Source organism: Asterias rubens, chromosome 6 (assembly GCF_902459465.1).
Source record: "Asterias rubens chromosome 6, eAstRub1.3, whole genome shotgun sequence".
Classification (NCBI taxonomy): domain Eukaryota; kingdom Metazoa; phylum Echinodermata; class Asteroidea; order Forcipulatida; family Asteriidae; genus Asterias; species Asterias rubens.
In genome coordinates this window covers 6547867-6570388 of record NC_047067.1, presented here as the reverse complement: position 1 = coordinate 6570388, position 22522 = coordinate 6547867, and the positions used below count along the sequence as shown (strand labels likewise).

General features: G+C 39.3%; 1 protein-coding gene across 1 annotated transcript; it reads right to left on the bottom strand.

The window, feature by feature from the left end:
• Positions 1-307: 307 nt before the first annotated feature.
• LOC117291544 (alanine--tRNA ligase, cytoplasmic-like) lies at positions 308-21992 on the bottom strand. Its single transcript, XM_033773335.1, has 20 exons — positions 21902-21992; positions 20843-21223; positions 19743-19931; positions 19103-19248; positions 18199-18390; positions 17430-17574; positions 16791-16936; positions 15942-16050; positions 14948-15098; positions 12850-12977; positions 9062-9212; positions 7764-7933; positions 7327-7440; positions 6716-6853; positions 6062-6306; positions 5482-5644; positions 4443-4637; positions 3765-3863; positions 1785-1892; positions 308-573 (listed from the first exon to the last, which is right to left on the bottom strand). The coding sequence occupies exons 2-20, from the start codon at positions 21182-21184 to the stop codon at positions 394-396; spliced, it is 3111 nt and encodes a 1036-aa protein (XP_033629226.1). The 5' UTR covers positions 21185-21223; positions 21902-21992; the 3' UTR covers positions 308-393.
• Positions 21993-22522: the final 530 nt, after the last annotated feature.

Genomic DNA, 22522 nt, shown 5'->3' with positions numbered 1-22522 from the left:
ACAGGAATCCATTTGTGGTTTGGAACTAGGTGACTAACTTTATGAGATGTGCTTCTTGAAGAAAAAAAAACATGGTTTTGCCTCGTACTTCGACTCAAATCTCAAGCCACACTGTGATAATCTTTTTCTCAGTATTAAGTATTATCATTAATTGCATATTATTTCGTCACACATAATTACATAATATCTACAACGGTTAAGTGATACTGGTTTTGGTAAAGTGAGCATGTTTTTTTTTTTTGGGGGGGGGGGGTTGCGAACATTTTCTAAACATTTTTAGTGTTTCACAAGCCCCCCCCCCCCCCCATAAAAAAAATTATCACTTTGCCAAAACCAAAGATATTTGTTTTATACAGACTTACAAAATTGTAGATATGTGCAAGATTTTGTACTTCATTCTCTGTGCATTACTGTTGTCACATACTCTCTAGCTGCAGCAAGACATTCATTGACCCGGTGGCGACCTTTGCCCTGTGACCTCGCAAAAGAAGCATTACCTCCACCTTTGCCCCGAACTGATTTGGTGGCTGAGTTGATCCATGCATCGGCCTTCAGCCCCTGTTCTTTGAAACACTAGAAGATGTTTGAACAAAAACAAGAAGACAAAAAAACATTATCATGTTGAATATTGGTTCATGTTATAAGAATAAACAATTTCCAATAATTCTTCAATCAGGAAGAGGGAATGAGACTTTCTTGTTATGGTTTATTAATTTTGATTCAAATTAGTTTGAGGTTGACTTTTTTTCTTCAATTCAACGAACATTTATTTCCACAAAGGGTAATCACTTAATAAGAAAACAAAACAATAGATACAATAAAACTAATACATGGAGGCATTACCCAGGAAGCCGAAGCTTATAAACGGAATGCCTTAAACATACAAAAAATAGACTTAAGTAAACAATAAAGAACAAGCAAAACAAAATACAAAAGAAAAAACAAAACAAAACAAAACAATGAAACAAAAACAGACAAACAAACGGAGTGGACATAAACTGTGGTAGACATCAGACTGACTTATGCAACATTACGACACGGTTAATAAAAGAGGTACCAAGCAAAATAAAGCACATTTAAACCAAGACAAAATACAAATGTACAAGTAAACTATGCTATTTACTGAGAGATAAGATGGTTTTTGAAAGCGGTTTAAAATCGGCCAACAGAGGACTTTGATTTTACAGACTGCCTGAGTCCATTCCATAGACGAGGTCCATGAAAACGAAGTGTGTTCATTTAGTTTAACCCAGTATTGTTAGGTCGGTTACAAAGACAATCAAATTATACAAGACTCAAACTCAAGTGGTGGTGGGGCAGGGGGAAGGGGAGAAGGAATGGGTGGAGTTGAAACTTATTTAGAGAAAGTGTTTCTTTTCAAGTTTTGGATTTTAAACTGGTTCTGCTTAGTAACTTTTCTTATCACAATTGGGAGCTTCACAAGAAACCTGTTTTCACATACATACTACCTTTTAAAACTATAACCCCTCTGGAGAAAGATGAAAGACAAACATCTCACATTCACATAAAAAACGAAGACACAAGGCAGTTTTAAGACATAACAAGACAACTGTACTGTAATTTTTTAGTGATAAAAAAAAAACAAAGGAAAGGAAATATTTGACCAAGAGAAAGGATTAAAGTATTGAACAGTGAGGGGATGTATATTGGCGCATCCTGAAAAAAATCCTGCCTTTTCAGTGTTTCATTTTCGTTTACTCTGCAGACATCCACAATCTAAATTTCTAAGCAAACTTGATGTGAGTACGAGTGTACTGACTCACCGAGGGAACCATGCAGACAAAGTTAACGTCGTCCCTCTCACCGCTGATCAGCATTATGGGTGTGTCTGGTAGCGTCTTGCTCAGACCCTTGGCAATCTCAAACAGCACCTGGGGATTGAAGCAATAAATAATGATTTTTGAACCAGGGATGAAGAATTTAATTTGTTTTTTTACCCTAACACCGATGTGTATTAGGCACTTTATACTCAGTACAGGTACTTTCCCGAATTCTGTGAACAAAATCCACAGGAAATCAGTCGGGAGGGATTCGAACCCACGACCTCAGTATTGCTAGAGCAGATGTCTTACCACTAGACCACCGAGGCTACCCCAACGGCTACTAGCAGTTCGAATCCTTGGATCAACCATTTTCGAATGCTTCCATACTCACATAGAATCTATAATTCTAAACCAAAACCTCCTATTGTTTATTCTTATAACAATTTTCCTGACATTTTTCCTGAAAATATCGGGCATAAATCAGCAAGATTATCCATATTTGGCCTATGGCCATGTTTATACAGAAATAACCGGTCTTAAAAGGGTTAAGGTATAACACAAGTCGTCGTTTTTTTTTCCCCCAAGAGAAAATGTTTCCTGTCATCAAGTTTTCATAAACAATCCTCACAACCTGTGAACATTTCACCAAAATGAGGTCAGGTTCATGAGAAAACACCCCTTATCAGTTCAATGTCTTATCAGGGATTCAGTGCAAGTCACACATATGTTTAATTTGATGTGCATCTGGTCCTTCAGTGATAGCATCCTTGATTCGTTTTTTTTTTTCCCTGGACCTTCCCAGACTGGAATCGAATCAAAACCAGGTCGTAAAAAAATCCACGAAGAAGAGTTAGGTTACTTTTTCCAGCTAAATTGTCAGTCTTGATTGAAGATGCTAGCAGCTGAAGGGAGTGGTACTCAACGAGACACGACAAGGTCACGCTCGAGCGAGTCAGGTTAATAGTCAGAGGGCACGCCAGGCCAAGGCCTCCCCTGGATACACATTTGTCCTAATTTCTTGTCTCGATGATGCAAACGTTTTGTTTATGTTGTTGTTGTTCCCTGGAGAGGGAATTAGTGATCCCTCTTTGAAAGAGGCTCTGACGTAAGTAATAATTTGACCTAAAATCTTTTTGGGTCAAATTATATTATGTTACAACCATTGCTGTTATTGTTATTAATCTTTATACATATCTTGTTATTACAAAAATTTCTTTGAGGAGGGGGGAGAAGGGCTTTGAATATTTGTAATGTGTTATTTTTATTTATTTTTATTTTTTTATTTTTATTGTTATTTTTATTTATTTTATTTTATTAATATTACTATTACTTTTTGGTAGGGCAGATAAATACTGGAGATGAAAACAGTTATCATTTACGACGGTTGCATCCATCCCCGAAATGTTTTTGACCCTAACATCATGCTACAGGTCAGTGTTGAAAAACATCCCTATTAATTGTGGCTTCTTGTCAATCAATGACGCTCAAGGTGCTTCAACACTCAGTATTTTCCTGCAAGGTATGTGGGACTAGGTTTGATTAATGAGACCTACTCCTTTTACATAGCACCATGTCATGGTTTACAAGGAGCTGTGGTGCAATATGCTGCCAATCAAATGTGAAATATGAACCAGTGAAAAAGGTGATTGGCTGATGAAATGACAAGCTAACTGGACCCAATTTCATGGCTCTGCTTACCGTAAGCACAGAATCGGCACTTACGGAAGCAGGGTATTCTGTGCTTACGGCAAGTGTATTTCACATGTTTAGCGGTGAATTTTGGCTTCTGCGCATGCGTACTCCACTTTACTAGGCATTCTACGCTTACAAGGCTAGCGCAGAAATTCTGCGCCTGCATGTTAGCAGGGAATCGTGATTGTAAGCCCAGAATTCGACGGTAAGCAGTGCCATGAAATTAGGCCCTGGTCCTGCTGTCCAGTCACTAAAATTGTTTAGGGTAAACCCTGTTATTAATCCTACCTTTGAATTCGCTTCATTTGCAACCTTCTTAACTAAGAACGGTTTGCTCTCGGGAGCAGACGACCCTTCTTCAAACTCCTTGTACAGTTGCGTTACAATCTGAAATGAAACAAATAGTATCAAAGAACTGGGGTGTGATCCACCTAAGCATATCGCAACCATTCGCGCAAACTTTGTAGGGGAACAGTGTCCTCAGTGCTAGAGAAGTAGATCAAAGAGCAGGACTTAAAGGCAGTGGACACTATTGGTAGTTACTCAAAATAATTATTAGCATAAAACCTTACTTGGTACGAGGTTGGTAGTATAAAACATTGAGTTAAACGGCTCCCTTTAAAGTAGAGTAGTTTTTGAGAAAGAAGTACTTTTCCACGAATTTGATTTCGCGACCTCAGATTTAGAAGTTGAGGTCTCAAAATCAAGCATCTGAAAGCACACAACTTTGTGTGACAAGGGTGTTTTTTTCTTTCATGGTTATCTCGCAACTTGGATGACCGATTTAGCTCAAATTTTCACAGGTTTGTTATTTTATGGGTATGTTGAGATACACCAACTGTGAAGAATAGTCTTTGACAATTACCAATAGAGTCCAGTGTCTTTAAATAAGTCTGAATTCAGATAAAATGTTTCATCCCAGGTTAATAGGTTCTTAGTACAAACACATTGGGTTGTTTCTCTTACCGCTTTGATCTTGGACCTCTCTCTGCTCTGTTCAGCTTTCTTGACTCGTTCCCGAATCGACTGTATTTCTTGGCTGATTTTCTCTCTCCTCCATATTTCTATTCTGGAGGAGTCCAACATCTTGGCAAAGGACTCGATGGAGTTCTTGAAGAACGATAAGTCCTTGGAAACGCTGCTGCGTAACAAGGACTCCAACTGTGGATAAGAGAGTTGAGAGTTACTATTAATAAATAATAATAAATTAGTATTAGATATTATAAAAATAATGAACAACATTTATAAAGTATATTAGGAATAACAGATTCCTCAATGCGCCTTACCATATAAACAAAAAGCTAAAAACATGAACAAATTAAAATATAGGCCTACAATACTATGTTATCAAATTTCCTACTGAATAGATTCTATAGTATACACATTAGTAGATACAAAATTTAAAACATTAGAATTAACAGACCTGTACAAACATGTACAAATAAATTAATACTAAAATGAAAGATCAATCAAAAGAAAATACTGTGTTGAATGAGTAAAAGGGTATGTTTAAAGTGCAGATTTAAACAAAATTGTTTATAGCAGGAAAATCTGTCTAGATGTCAAACAAGAAGCCGATGTTTCGATAAAAATAATACAACTGTAAACAGAAACAGGAATTTCATTAAACCCTTAAAAGCATGAAACTACTCAAAACTCCAGAAGCATCTTTGACAAACAGTCATACACTATATGGCTGCAGACAATGCAAATAACAATGCAAATGAACCATTTTGTATAGCGCATATCACAATCACAGAGAAGTCTCTTGAGATGAAAACAAAAGAGAAGTCAAAGTTAATAGAGATGTGAAGTAAAATAAAGGAGCAATTAAATAAAAGGAATAGGCAAAAATTTAAACACACTAAGGACCTAGTTATCCTTTTATTCTCTCTGTTTAGACTTATAAAGTACCATTTGGTAGGTTAGTTTGTAAATTATTGTACAATTTCCAACACAAACTGACGTCATGGAAATAGTCACCAAAGCCAATATGATGACCGACCTGATTGCTTAGTTCGGTTATTTGTTGTTGTAGAGTATTAGCGACATAGTCAGCGGACATTGCATCATTTCCCGTGATAGCAGTTACTCTACGGATTCCAGCGCTGACTTGACGCTGAGACGTAATGAGCAGCTTCTTGATATGACCAGTATTGCACACATGTCTAAAACAAAAGACAAAACAAACACAAATACATCAAAGTCAATGACATTTCTAAGTAGGATTTGAAAATGAGAAGTCCCCTCAATCAACAAAAGCTTAAGAAGTAGTTCCGGCCGATTTTCTACCTTCCGCCCAGATAGTAGCTTAAAATAAGCAGAACAGTTATTTTCGACTACCGCGTAGATCTACTCTGCGGTAGAAGAATATAAAGCAAGACAAGTTTTAAAAAAACACAATCTACCTGGCAAGTAGATAAACACATGGTATTACCGTTAACCAAATTTATATAGGATTTGACACTTTATATGGTGGGAGTATAATTAGGTGATGTTTGCGGTAGCAACGTGTGTAAATTTTAGCCAAACATCATCTTAATTGAAGAACTCAATAAGTTAACACAAGTTAAATGCAGACTAACATTCCTGCACAGAGTTCCACAGGGTATTGCACTGCTGCCGAACCCTCCAGTGCCTCTGGAACGGGAGCACCCACCGACACCACTGTCACCTGATCACCGTAGGCCTCGTCAAAGATTGCTCTTACTCCCTCTGCAGCTTTCACTGTCGCTAAGGAAGCCTGCCCTCTATAGACAGGATACTTCATGTTGATGATATCATTCGTGAGCGTTGTGACTTGCTGTAGCTGACTTTGGCCGAGTGCACTCTGAAAGAAACAAAGAAATCCTTTCAATTTGATTCCAACTAAAGTAGAGAATTACTTCTTCCTCCTATTTTATCAATGTTTTGGCTTCTTTTTATCTTAAAGGCACTGGACACCTTTGGTAATTGTCAAAGACCAGTATTCTCACTTGGTGTTGCAAGAGAATAATGACAAAAATTTGTGAGCTTTCAGATGGCTAAAAAAGGCTTCAGGCCTTAAGTATTTAGTGAGAAATTACCTCTTTCTCAAAACTAAGTTCCTTCAGAGGGAGCCTTTTCTCACAATTTTGTTTACTATCAACAGCTCTCCATTGCTCGTTACCATGTAAGGTTTTATGCTAACAATTATTTTGAGTAAATACCAATAGTGTCTAGTTCCTTTAAACAGTGCCCTTATCCAGACTTATCCATACCTTCTCTGTAAAGTCAAAGCGCAGACGATCTTGGGAAACCAGCGACCCCTTCTGATCAGCTTCACCTATGACCTCTCGGAGGGCAAAGTTCAAGATGTGAGTCGCAGTATGATTACGCATAATCTTCTGTCTTCTCACCTGAAAAGAGTAACATACAACAATTAATGAAGTATTTTTGCAAATAGAAATTATGATTAAGTACATTTCATTATTATTTTATCAATGTTTACTCGTAACGATGTTCATTGTTTGACTGTTTGTATCCGTGTTTTTGTTTCCTGTCACTTTGTCTATTATGTCTGGGGTTTTTTCCAGTCTTGTCTTAAACTTAGGGCTTCCCCAACAAAAGCAACTGTCTTGTCTTGTCTTATCTTTATGGGCTATGAACGTGCAGACCCTCATCGGGGTTGGCCTCCATTTCCCTAATAAGAATTCTTTTATTAGTTGATTAAATGTAATTTTGTATGCCCATGTTCATTGTAAACCAGTGGAATGGTAATGGAAAATAAATGTCTTTGAATTGAAATTAAAAAAAAAAAATAAAAAAATATATATGTATATATAATTTATTGAAATGTTGTGACAAATAAAAAATAAAATTCTTGTCTGACCTTGTTGAGATAAAGTATTAAGTTGTCTCCACGTTTGATAGTTTCTACAACAGTGCCAACATGAATTACGTAGCCGCTGTATGCTTGCACATTCTCTACCTGGAAAGCTACCTCCTGGTAATAGACAGAAAAACAAATCAGCATTATTTGCCCAGTTGTTAAATTTGTATCAGGGATAATGAAACATTACATGTATTTGGTTTTCAGCAGAGCAGAGAGAACTATCACCATTGTGTGACTGCCTTGACAAGGCAACCAGAGCGCAAGAGAAAAGTTTGACGGCTGAAAACAACTTGGAGAAGAACTATTGAAAAGGAAATGAAGACAATTGGTTGGAAATCATCGCCTTAAGCATAATATGGATATGGAAAAGATAGATTTATTTATAGATTTATCACAAAAATATGCATGAGCTCTAACATTATAAAACTTCTTACCTCACTGACAACAGAGTTTAACTGTCCCTCATCCCACTCCTGACCCCCCTGCTCGGCATAGAAATTGGTAGAGTCCAAAATGATGCCGCACTCTTCCCCGCTGCTGACTGCATTGGTGAATCCTTTATCAGTTTTCAGCGCCAGCACAGAAGCTCTAATTGGTGAGAAAACTTTAAAAAAAGAAGACAAACAACTTTTGTAAAAAAACCACAAGGGAAACTGACTGGGTTATTTTTAAACAGCGGCTACAGAATGCTCAGAAATATATAATTGTTAAATTTTTGTAATAGATGCAGTCCGTAAGAAAGAGAAAACACATTTTCAATTACCTCACGTTAAAACATGGTAAAAATGTTTTTTCCTCGAAACACTCGCAGTCAAAATTTTGGAAAAACCTGAGATCAAACGAACTCACGCGACAAAGGAATCGTGATGTCTCCGGCGCTATTTGATGTGGAAAATGGCACCCTCATTTGGCCAAAGCTGGAGAACTGTGTACAAACCCAATTGGGGACAATCGCCACTTACGTCAAGGGGTCATTGCATAACATTATAATAGATAAGCCGTTTTTGACTCTCAGCTGAAAAAGCCGCGCGGAGAGGTGCATTTTTGACTTGAATTACTTATTACCAAATGCAAATTTTAAGCGTAAAATGGTCATAAATCGGTATCGACAATGTCTGGTAGGCCAAAAAAAGGTAATAGTTAAAATATTGAGATTATCCTGTAGCCGCTTTTTAAATAATGTTGGATTGATGAACTAAGGAATATTGACTAGAGCAGGATTTGACCCTGTGACCTCCATATCAACTTACTGAAGCCCCTTCTGACGTGTTCCCCTGAACAAAGATACTGAAAAATAAGGAGACTGCCAACATTAGGGCCAGACTGCCCAGTTGGTTAACCGCTGGCCCATTAAGGAATAGGTTGGATGTTCAAATCCTGCTCAAGTAAATTCTGCTCCTTGCTAAACCCAACGGTAAACAACTTTCACAAGACAAAGGGCCAGAGGATTTAAAAAAAAAAATGGAATTTCTTGACCCAGTTGAAACAAATCCAACGCACTGACGACCCCTACAAAAAAAGCTGGTCTCTCTATAAAGAGAACGTGCAGGTAAGGCCGGGCGAGAGTTCCTGATTAAACAAGTACATTTTCAGTGACCTTTTGAACATGGATATCGGAGGTACAGGTAGAACTTTTGATGAAGTGTGGAATGGAATGGACTTATACATCCTAGGGCCTGTAACTGAAAATGCTCCTTCTAGGGGGGGGGGGGGGGGGGGGTAGGGGGCTTACCATATTTCCCAACATCTATGTAGGAGTAATCATACTTGAAGGAATCATCCGTTAGAGAAATCCGTTTCTTCTGTAAGATGCTGAGATCTGTAGCATCTAGACGGATTCTCGGTAGACTCGTCAGGTTCTTTATTCCTCCTTGAGATGTGACCTTAAAGAAGTGAAAAAATCAGCAAACTGTAAAAAAAATCTCTCTCTGGACCAAGGACCAAGGACCAAGGAAGAAATGAACGGTGGTGGGAGGCTTACTGAAAATAATTGTTATCATAAAAACTTACTTGGAAACAAGCATTGGAGGGCTGTTAATAGTACAAAACATTGTGAGAAACTGCCCTCTCTGATGTAACATAGTTTTTGAGAAAGGGGTAATTTTTCACTCAAGTAAAGCACACAAATTTGTGCAACAAGGGTGTTTTTTCTGTCATTATCTTTCAACTTCAATGACCAATTGAGCCCACATTTTCATATATTTTTTATTTTATGCATATGGGATACACCAGGTGAGAATACTGGTCTTTGACAATTACCAAATATGTCCAGTACCTTTAACAACACAAATTCTCCTATGAGCATGGGGTCATGAATGAAACACTTGGTAACATGGAGTAAATTCTCCTATGAGCATGGGGTCATGAATGAAACACTTGGTAACATGGAGTAAATTCTCCTATGAGCATGGGGTCATGAATGAAACACTTGGTAACATGGAGTAAATTCTCCTATGAGCATGGGGTCATGAATGAAACACTTGGTAACATGGAGTAAATTTCTCATAACGGCTCAAAAAGCCTATTTATTTCAAGCTTTATACCAAAGTACTGAATATAAAAACAAGCAATAAGCACTGTTAGGAAAGTCAAACGGTAGTACTAGTAAGCTGTTCAACTGAAGTTTGGTCTCGACCAATTTTCTACCTTCCGCCCAGGTAGTAATTGAAATGCAGGACAGTTTCCTTTCAGATCTGAGAAGTCTCCCGAATTCCGAAAATCTACTCAGCAGTAGTTGAATATAAAGCAATCTACCTAGCAGGTGAAATTTGGTCCAGATTCAGTATATTATATCATTTACTACATGGCACTCTCTGCATAACAGGTTAGCAAAGAATATGTGACTGTGTTTCCGTGTGGCATACCCCCCCCCCTACCCAACAAAGATATTGACAAAATAGGGAGACGACTAAAAAAGGGCTAGATAGCTCAGTTGGTAGAGAGCGGACACAGTAATCTTGAAGTCGTTGATTCAAACAGTTTTTTCTTTGTTCAACCCCAAACGATTTTGTTTTACTGAATATAATCCTGCTACTAAAAGTAAAATGGCAAACAAAACCATCCAAAGTGGTCATGTTTTCAAACTCCCTTGGCGATGATAACTGGAAGTAGTCTCTCTTTATAGAAAGTCAACAGCTTCGGAATATTCTCCAGTCCCCATTTCTCACATCGAGTGACTTGAACGGAGACCATCTGCATCGTCGTCCAAAACACTACAGTACACTCCTTCCTATTGCTCAAGTGCAACTGTCCCTGAACCTGATGGTAGTAGCTGTGCCTAGCCTCCAGCTCCAGCCGTCCACTATCACCGACTATCAAAGGAAAACCCCTGACTTTGCCAATGGCATCAGTGATTCCAGTTGGAGAGTTCTTCTTGTCGATTGAGAAGGGACATTTCACTTCCAGGAGTTCGGCGTCGCCTACGAGCCGATCCGGCGTTGCGCCCAGCACACCGCTCCCATGAAGATACAAACCGCACTCCATGGACTCCCGCCCTGTAAGTTTCTCCCACTGTTTAACAGCGCTGTCTTCATGGTTGCGACCAAACTGAACACTCTCCGATGCTTCCGGACTGTATTCCCCTAAGAGAGTTTTGTAAAGTGACGGAGGGTAGCTGTTGATGTGAATTTGGTGGAGAACTTTCCCGAAATGGCTGGCTGTCAGACGACCCTCTCTGTACTCATGCCAGTAGATGTTTGTATCTTGTCCCTTGGTGAGATTTGACACTTGAGTAATCTGGGCTGCGGTTGGAGACATTCTCTGGAGAAAAAAAACAAAATGATATTGAGATTAGCTTAAAGAACATCTCCAAGAGACACTTTACTGCCAAATAATTCCCCTGAACCGAGGAGACTTCCTGAATAACATGTTATGGAAACATACATTGAAATCGTACTACAAGGTGCTTTGGGGAGTGGTCTTTTTCCTAAGGGGAGGGGGTAGGAGAACTAGGAAGGAGGTAACAATTAAGATTTTCAGCAATAAACATATTTAATTTTTTGAAGTCGAAGTACCCACATCCAATACCTTTCAAATTTTCCTTCAAGAAACTTTGAGTCATACTTCAGAAGGATTCATCATACTCAGGAAACAAGAAGGTTATGGTATTTAAAGTTTCCGGAAAACAGGGGTAAATTACTGTAGGCAAACATTTTCAAATACTTGGTTGGGGTTATTGATGCCCTGTCCTCTGGTTTTCAATGGTTTATAGTTTTTAATGTAGGCCATACATATTGAAATTTAATGTACAAAATCTCATTGTAAGTTACTGTGAGCAAACATTTACCATGGTCAGAGTTTGAAATCTGAAATATTCTTTGAGGATATGAGGTAGGTTTATATTCACCTTAAGTACGTATGCCGTCTTGTCCGATGCCTCTCTATATTTATCCATTAACAAAATATCCTCAAAGGAAGGCAGCCGTGGCTCCGAGACAACGGAAGGACAACTAAAACTCCTCCCGCCTAAAATCTCTTCTCTGTCATCGAGGGTCATGGGTCCATTGTTTGGACTTGGGCTGGTTGAGACGCTTTGACCCAACTCTAGGTCAATCTTCGACTATAACAAAAAGACACATCAGCGACACTGCATTGCAGCGACCTCTATTTTGAAGCTGCTTAAAAATCAACATTTGTTGTGCTTTATTCTCTTGGCGTAACCGCTGCTAATTACAGGATTTGAACTGGCACGCTCGTCAGTCTAGTGGTTGAGATATCTGCATCCAAATATTTCTTGTATTTATTTATTTATCCCGGTTGTGAAGCCAAGGATTCTTAAGAACTTCTTTAATCACTAAACTAGGCAAGAACCCCATGGAGAGAAGACCAGGAAGGAAGTTTTAGTTTTAGATGTTGGGGAAAAAAACCCACACAATCAGGTAAGCGCTGAAAACCCAATCTACATTGCAACCCCCGAGCGAGATTCCAACCGGAGTCATAGAGGTAGAAGGCGAAGAAAGAAGCCAATGCGCCAACCAATTATCATTCATTTTAAGCATGTATGACATATATAAAGCAGAATATAATTACCCAGTGAACTATATTGTACATGTACTCATACATGTACCATCCAACATTTGTACAATATAAACATTTAAGCTTAAAAGCCATTGGACCCTTTTGGTAAACAGTGTTGTCCACGGCCCACACTTTGTGTACCACAACTTCTATATCAAATAACAAACCTGTGAAAATTTAGGCTCAATCGGTCATCGGAGTCGGGAGAAAACAAGGGAAAAACCCACCCTTGTTTCCGCGCGTTTCGCCGTGTCATGACATGTGTTTAAAATAAATCCGTAATTCTCGTAATTTATATTGTTTTGCTATTTTCTCAAAAAGTCAACCATTTCATGGAATAATATTTCAAGAGAAGTCTTTCACCATTGCCTTCTGTAAACTCTGTAAGTTATTTGTAAATCTGTGAACTTTTAATTTTTTTTCTGAACCGAAAGGGTCCAATGGCTTTAACAGCCATCAATAAAGCAAAACTGATTCCCTGACACAATGACTTCACTGACATACCTGGTGTGCATTCTGTCTCGCTGCTTCGAATCCCTCCATGTCAACCTCTATCCCTTTTTCTTCAGCCACCATGGACGTCAAATCAACTGGGAAGCCATATCCATCATACATCTTCCATACTACCTCACCTGGGAAGGCGGCAAAACATCAGATGTATAAGAATTATATAGACCTTTCTATCTCAATGTCAAAGCCAGAGTTTTTGCCAACAAGGTTGGAAAACTATAGAAAGCCATCAATGCAAAGCAAAAACAAATAGTCACAATTTGTAACAATGTCACACAACTATTCAAAAATAGTGTTGAGTTTGTTGGAAACAAAGCAACCAATCACGAGTGATATTTAATTTAATTGAAAGTTTGCAAAAAATGTTGAATTTGGTCAGAACATCTGTTTATACGATAAAATGCGTTTTATTATAAGATATAAACACAAGTATCAGAATTAACTTGTGATAACCATGCGATAGTATACACATAATGAATGTTTATGAGTGCAATGGTGCGAATATGTTCATGAGTTGAAAGATGGAATGTTCTATTCAACGAGGCGGAGCCGAGTTGAATGGAACATTCCAGCTTTCAACGAATGAACATATTCGCACCATTGCACGAATGAAAAACGTTCATTATTTGTTTTATATAACATCCAAGCAGATCTTTGTCATTTTGATTGAAAGATACAACTTTCACTCAACAAACAATTTCAACTGTAGAAGCCGAATGCTAGTAATTTTACTATGCCTTCTTGCAGTAACACCTGCTGCGTTACCAAAGACACGCGCACGCAGTGATGTTTTTACTCAGCTTTTTCGTTCCATCCGAAAAGTACCATTGCACGCTGGCAGCGTGCAATGGTACTTTTCGGATGGAACGAAAAAGCATGGTGAGTGACTCAGCGTGCAATGGTACTTTTATTTGCTATCACGTGATGGACAATCCTCCAATCAAATGGCAAGGATCTGCTTGGGTGTTATATAATACATGTAATTCAGACCTGATATGAACATCACAGGCATGTGAAGAAAAAAACCACACCTGGATTTGTCTAGGCATGCGATTTTTCGACTGAGACCAAACAGAGGGCGTTTACTCTGGTGCTATTGCATTGTTTTGATGTAGGTGAGATGGTTCTATAAGGATGCTTTGCTAAAGTCAGTTTTAAAGAGGGGGGGGGATTCACTATCCATGAGTGAGACAAGCTTGGTCTCATGATGCTGTGCTTCTGTTTTCTATTATTCAAGTTTCTTTTTGTCAGCAGTTACATTCAAAGAATATTTCAAGTTATAAACCACAAAGGAAATCGAATGGGTAAATTTGAAAAAGTTTAGGGTTGAATAAAGACAAATTCAATAGAGTGGCATTTGAACCAATGACTATCCTTCAACCAACGAACCCAGGAGGTCCTTGGCTTAAAGACAGTGGACACTATTGGTAATTGTCAAAGACCAGTCGTCTCACTTGGTGTGTCTCAACATATGCATAATATAACAAACCTGTGAAAATTTGAGATCAATTGGTAGTTGAAGTTGCGAGATATGAATGAAATAAAAAACACCCTTGTCACACGAAGTTGTGTGCTTTTAGATGCTTGATTTTGAGACCTCAAATTCTTAACTTGAGGTCTCGAAATCAAGTTCATGGAATATTACTTCTTTCTAGAAAACTACGTCACTTCAGAGAGAGCCGTTTCTCACAATGTGTTATACAATCAACCTCTCCCCATTACTCTTTACCAAGTGAGGTTTTATGCTGATAATTATTTTGAGTAATTACCATTTGTGTCCACTGCCTTTAAATCCTGCTCTGGTATTTTTTTCTTTCTTCATAGAAAACTTGTGAGATTTTGTTCAGTAATAATAATAATAATAATAATAATAAACTACAGCATTTATAAGGCGCACTTTACTGAAAAGGAGAAACATTCAAAGGCGCCGGTCAAGTTTTGTCAAGATGTTGGAAAGCAAGCAAGAATAAGTGTGTTTTGAGTTTCTGCTGGAAGAGAGTGATGTTGTGTATTTGTCTGAGGTAATCCGGAAGTGAGTTCCAGAGTCTAGGTGCTATGTTGGAGTAAGCCCTGTCCCCATAACTGACAGTACCTGGCAGCTTAGAGCCTACTGGCAGTTTGGAGATACTTTTGGAGAGGAATTTCTGTCCCTTCTTGAGGGTTCTGATGAACTGATTCTCCTCTGCATTAATGATGTCCATGATCCTCTCTGGCTCTCGACGAAGCTCTGGATAAACACCTCCCTGCGTCAAAAACAAAGTTAACATGGAGTTAAAATAAAACCGATCGACCATGATTTCATTTTCCCCCGAGTCTGATGCATGCATCCCAGTCCAGCATCAGCATCGTTAGCTCAGTTGTTACTAGTTGCTTTGCGTCCTTCAGCTGATCTACAATTGTTAATCTCCTCCTGCCCTTGCTCCTGTTTCCAACGATGGGTTCCAATAAAACTAGGGGCCTCACAGCCAGCTCTGGGTGGCGGACACAGTGGCCAGCATTTACCCTAGCCTAGTAAGTCCATCAACATGTACCAATTTTTACTTCATACTGGCCTTTCGTTGACAGGTCTAACTCAATGATTAAAATCAAAATGCAAACTACCAAATAAAAGTTTTTTTTTTTTTTTTTAAAGTAAGTTCGCCAAAAACAAAGCCACTCTTGAAATGATGTTACAAGTAGACAAATTATTTAATGAGAAAAGAACGAAGGGGAGCTGATGGTAGGAACAGTCCAGATTGTAGGATGGAGGGAAACATAACCAAGGCAGGGAGTTCCAAAGAGATGCAGAACGTTGAATAAAGCTGTTGGAATGGCTAATTGTTCTACATCTCAGCAAAGTACGGGTGTATTGGTGAGAAGAAGCACAAAGTCTGGTTTTAGGCTCAACAATTATGATATGAGGAACTTGGTCGGACTTAATGGTGGCATATAAGCCTACTGACACACCAATTTCATATGAAAACCTGGTGGATGGGTTTTTGTATGCTGGTACTTTTGAATTCAGGAGATCCATTTTAAGGACACGGCTTACAATTGGGGTTTGTTAGTTTTAAGTTAACAGGAATTTTACGTTTGTTTTAACTTACTAGAGATTGCACAACCACAGGTACTAGACTGGCTAGTAGTCCCGGCGGCGCATGCAGCTTCTCCGCTGCATAGCGTACTGCTCTACGAATCACTCTCTTTAAAACATACCTGGACAAAACAAAGATGAATTCGTTATATTGACCTACTACATAAAAATTGCTTTTATTGCTTAATGAAATCGGCCCCAGGGCCCAATTGCATAGAGCTGCTTAAGTCAAATAGGTAGCTCAGCTCAACACATTGTGTTTACTAGAACAAGGTTACCAGCCAAACTACCATGCCGTACCAAAGTAAGTACGTGTACAATTTGTGACTGATTTCATCAACAAATTTTAAGCAATAGTTTCTGCTTAAAGGCAGTGGACACTATTGGTAACTTGGTACCAAGTAATTGGGAGAGGTTGATAGTATAAAATATTGTGAGAAACGGCTCCCTCTGAAGTAACATAGTTTTCGAGAAAGAAGTAATTTTTCAGGAATTTGAATTTGAGACCCAGATTTTGAGGTCTCGAAATCAAGCATCTGTAAGCACACAACTGCGCGTGACAAGGGTGTTTTTTCTTTCATTCATATCTCGCAACTTCGCCGACCAATTAAGCTCAAATTTTCACAGGTTTGTTATTTTATGCATATGTCGAGATACACCAAGTGAGAAGACTGGTCTTTGACAATTACTTTTAGTGTCCAGTGTCTTTAAGCAGCTCTATGAAGTTGGGTCCAACCCATTTACATTAGCTGGAATACATATCCGTTCTAATTAGAACGTTCCCACCATTCAGACGCTTGAGACGCTCCCTATTAACCTCAGCAGAGAGTGGAAACTTGTTTTATCATCTGACCGTACTCACCCTCGTTTGTAGTAATCTGGCTGGCCCCCATCAGCAATGGCGACCGTCAGCATCCTAGCATGATCGGCAATCGCCCTGTAGGCTGTGTCCTTTAAGTCTGAATCTGCTGGCCCAGTTAACCCAGTGTAAGGCGGGGCGCCGGATCCCTACCATAGCAAAGACATTAATATTATACGTCAGGCCTAGAATTTCATCTTCCTAAGGGCAAGGCCATTTTCATTTTACAAAGGGCACTTGCATTGGCTAAAACAAAATCCGAAGTAGTATTTCCTAAGTAGGATTCATAACTTTGCATGGCGGGAATGTAATCAGGTGAGGTTTGCAGTGACACCATGTGTAAACCTCTTTTGAGTAGCATTGGTTCTGAGACGAACTGATGGTCGACAACTCAACAGTTTGATCAGTATGGGCTGATCGTCTTCAGGGGAAGTATTTTCTAAGATGATCCTATGAACTGATCTGAAATGCAATGGAGTAAGTCTATCCAGAAGGATAGGATAAATCGGTAATTTCAGAGAGGGTAATGCACTAATAGGTTTTGATGTGACAGCTACAGTACACATGCTTCCATTGAGGCCTTGGACATTTTTGGAATATGAACATGGTCAAGTTTGATTACTATTTTACACACTGTCCTACCTTCTGAATAGCGTCGAGAAGTGGCACGAACAGGTCTGTGTCATAGTTAGACGTGACGCCTTGAAGAATGGCTACCAACCTCTCAAGCCCCATCCCAGCATCGACGTGTTGCTGTGGCAACCGTTTGAGATGACCATCAACTTCCCTGAAGATAAAGGTGAATAAGTACCACTATGTCAGTAAGATACACCTTGAGGGGCTGAATACAGTTATTCTCAGAGTGTCTTGTCATATGTGTGAACCCATTTTTGAGGTAGTGATTTTTTCTAAACACGACAAAGTTTTTAATTACTATTAATAATAATAATTTGCAAGGCTAATCTTCTTTACTCACAGGTGAGAAGCTGAATTGCGCTGGCGTGGCTACAACGTGTTTGAGCCACAAGCATGCAAGGGCTCCTTAAATGGCAGCAAACCACAACCACCCATTATGACCACCAGGCCTTGAGACCACCCACAGCACCCACATCACTTGCCATGGTGCCCTTGTCTCAATTTCAATTCCCTGTGCTTTCAATGTGGTGCCCTCTGCAAGGTTCCAATACAAATTTACTTTTTCCCTATAAAAATGCCCCTCACCAGAGGAAAATTGCTGTGTCCCCTTCAAGAGCAAAGTTTAAGGCTTAGACCACGGAGCACAGCCTCAGATTGAAAGTGATGATTTTTCCCGGAGGACAACCACTTTCAGACCTCAATAGTTCACATTTGAATAGTCCTGTTTTTATTCTGCCACAAAGCGCTTATGTTTGTGTAAAATATAAAGATTTACCGATTGTATTCCATAAACACAAGATTCCACGCCTCCACTACGTCAGGGTCGGCCTTGTTGACTAGATGTGAAGCATCTCGGTTTCCATGACGATCATAGTGAATCTCGCTACAGGGACCGCACGGACCGGCCCCGCCCATCTCCCAGAAATTATCGTCAGAACCAAAGGGAAGAACTCTCTCCGGGGACACACTGGGTGTTGGGTGAAAAATATAATACATAATGAGCCAAGCGATTGAAACAAGTTGACCAACACTCTCTCACCATTTTACTTTGTTCTCATGCCCTGTAATTATTTAATTAATTAATAATAACTCTTATATAGCGCATTTTACAATAACTGTATCAGTGCGCTTTACATTAGTGCCCTGGTCATAGGGCCAATAACATCCCTTTTCAATGTTTCTCAGCTCCTACTCAGGAAGTATACAACCTGGGCAACAGTTTATATCGCTCCATAGCCCTTTTCCTTGTGTCACTTTATGAAAGTAAATCACTCACTCTTTTAAAAAAACACAAACAGAAATAGGCTTTAATCCACCAGCCAGTTCAGTTCTTTTAACCTATTTTGGGAACCCCCCCCCCCCCCCCATTTAATTACATCTCAAATACTTTTGCTAGTCATTTACGTACAGGTTAATACACACTGTTATTGTTACTGGTTGTAGGTGTTATTTTGTTTACTTTGTTTGTTCATCTATTGTAAAGCTGTTGCTTTGTTCTGTTTTGTAGGTTGTTCCTAGTAAAGCCCCGTTTGTTGGATTGTGCCTCAAATGCCCGTTTGTTGGATCGTGCCTCAAATTCGCAATATTCAAGTAGGGGTGAAAAGTGCTCAGTTTATGAAACAGTAGCACATTTCTGATAACAGTTTGCGGTGAAAGTTGAAAGAGTGATTAATTTTTACCCAAGTTCAAGCCAGATGTCCCTGCAGTCTGTGTCCGCTGGTATTCCGGCTTCTGGATCTCCCTTAAAGTACGTTATGTAGAGTTTATCCTTTGGGAGACCATACACCCTGGTGAGTAGGTCCCACGCCATGGAGCACGCCTCCCTCTGTACGACAACGAAATCAAACAAGGATCAAGATTTTAAGAGGATGCTTTAACGATCAAGCTCTGGTGCTATCAGCAGCAGAGTGTGGGTTCGAATCCCAGTCATGACACTTGTGCCCTTAAGCAAGGAACCCATAATTGCTTTGAAAAAAAAGTTGGGAAGGTAGTGCATTCTGCTCTACCAGCCAGGCTCCTAGTGGATGATACCCATGCCTACATCCTTACTGACTGTGAAGGGGATAACCCTGTTCGAGCCCCAGGAGTTGGTGGCAACGTGCCCCCGGTGGTAATTGGTTTGGGTCAAAAGTAGCCCAAGTCGGTTAAGTGTAGCCCTCACCTTGAAGTTGCCTTCCGGCCTTGTGATGTTAGGCGGTCTCTCATAAACAAAAAAACTGACAAATCACATGCCTGTAAATCAACAGGACACGTGTGGTCCAAGGAGGTAGCCAGTATAGACAGTAGGGATAACTGTGGACAACTTTCTTTCGCACATACCTTGAAATAATCCCCGAACGACCAGTTGCCGAGCATTTCAAAGAAGGTGTGGTGGTGTACATCCCTGCCGACGTCATCAAGGTCATTGTGTTTACCTCCGGCCCGAATGCACTTCTGGGCGTTAACGACCCTCCGATAGTTTGTCGCTTCTCCCTGAAGGTTGGTTGAACCTTGAAAAATGTCCTTGAACTACAGGCAACAATCAAGGACAAAAACGTTTATAAAAAAGAACTGTCAAGTTGTTTTGAAATTCAAAAAATTTGACATTCAAATAGTTATGGAGGACATTCATCTGCATTCATTTACCACCAAATCATGAGGCCAGTTTACCACATCTTTGAAAATATTTTATGTTGGATTGTTGATAGAGAATTAGGGAGTTTCTTTTGGTAAAATTCAAGTTTGTTTTTATTAACATGGGTCTCATTTCCAGCATATGACAGCAGCAATCGAGTAGTCAATGGGGTTGAGACTGTGTCATTAGTCGTCAGAGTGTGGTTTCAAATCCTCATAATGACACTTGTGTTATCGAGCAAGACACCTCAAATTCATATTTAGTTGCTCCTCACAACCCTAGAGCAAAGTGGGAACTTGTGAGATTATTGATGTGAACCATCAGCAGCCTTAACGCAAATTTGGCTGCTGCTGCTGCATACTTCAAAGGAGCTGAGATGGTTTCAGGAATGCCAAAAGCTCAATGAACAGAGGTAGTAAATATAGTAACACAGGGCCTATATGCTTCATTTTTGAAAGGGCAAGGGCACCAAGGCATTTTCTATTGGTAAAGGAGCAGTTTATGAAATTGTAAATTGGAGGGACCTCTCCAGACTGGGCACTGGGTGGTCGGTGGAGGAGGCAAAAGTGGCAGCTCAAGATCGGTCTATTTGGAAGCGTCTCACAAGTCAGGCAGCCAGTGTAGAAATGCAACCGATGATGATGATGATGAAATTTGTACTGGAGTATTTCAAGGGCAACAAGGCAATGATCAGGGGGCATGGAGGCAATCGCCTAAACTAAAGCACCAAATAAACGCATATTATGAACAAATGATTACTGATCGGACAATAAAACAGTTTATAAATCTTAATCAATTTATTTACCTGGTTCATCCCTGCATTGGTGAAGAGTAACGTCGGATCCCGGTTTGGAATAACGGAGGATGACGGAACAAACACGTGCTCATGCTCATCACGGAAATAGTCAATAAAGGTCTGTCTGATCTCACTGGAGGAGAGGACGACCCTTTCCTGTATCTCTGCACCCGACGGGCTACTCCGCGTCGGCAAATCTGATGAGGTTACCCTGCAAGTTGAGAACGCCACTCTGGTCCTGCCAGAGAGGTGTTTAACGTGCGTCGTGGAGTTTGCGTAATATCTCCTTTTGCTGCGGCAGAATCTTAAGAATGATGAGGACGACCTTGAGATGAGCCCCGTGGTCGACATCTTAATTGGGGACCAGTGCTCTGGTCTACATAGTTACAACTGTTCAGAAAAAGTATAGAAACAGTTTACCTTCATTTGACATCGACAATATTGTGACCAAAAATAGTTTGTTTATAAAGATGCAACCATGGAGGAGGTGATGCAACAATTGGGAAAAGTTTCCGTATGGCGCCACCACTTTTTCATTCGAAATAAAATAATATAGTATCTAATTTACCTGATTGATATATCCCTTTTTGTAAAAATGAGTGAAAAAGTGGTGGCGCCATACGGAAAGTTATCCTAATTTTACTATGCACAAAAAATTGCGGGCTGCATGGTCAGATAAGATTGGTGATGCACTCATTTTATAAATCAACAAAAGATAGAGTTCTTGGTTTCTATGATTGAAAGCTACAGGTCTCAATAAAACAAAAGGTCTACCAACACTCATAAATAACAACACAGTGAGATACCCCACTGCACTGTATTCCGATAGGATTGAACGCACAGAACAGTGCAAAAACAAAACAAAAACTAACCCAATCAAATCTGAAATCGGATAACTTTCCGTTTGGCGCCACCACTTTTTCACTCATTTTTACAAAATCATTGAGGTAAATTGGATTGGATACTGTAACTATATTATTTCATATCGAATGAAAAAGTGGTGGCGCCATACGGAAACTTTTCCGGTACAATTAATATATCATGGCATGTTTGACCTGACGTACTTACACACAAAAATCAATGAATATCATGCTCCAATGACGAGGAAAAATCATAAACGAAATTTATCAATATCAGAGCAGAACTAGCTGTCCGTAAATCGCCGCCATGTTGAATGCTTTAACATTGAGGGCGCTGTACTTGTAAACAAACGCACGTGGTTTCTTGTTTACTTGTCACTTGAGCAGTAATTTACGTGTAAGCATGGAGCATAGAGTAGGATCCTATCTCCATGGTGTGAGCTTTAATAACCATATTATGGTTGACTCATAATAAGTTCGCGCTTTGCATGATTTCTGTTATTAACTTTGGTGTAACTTCCTTCAAATCAAAGTTACAGTTGCATGGCCCGAATTTCACCGTTTTTTGTATAATTTTGACAGATATGACTTTATGAGGACGATTTTTGTTTTCATTTACTATTGTTTACATGTTTTCAAAATTGTTTGTAAACGGCTGATGTTGGGATATTGACAATTATTTTTATTTTTTTTATTTTTTTAAATTAACTAGCACTGTATCTCCTATCTTTTCTTTTTGTGAAATGGAAGTTTGTAACTTTTCTGAATTAATAACAAGTATTTTATTTTTACTAAGCATTACTTTTGGGTTGCATACCAACTAGTTTTA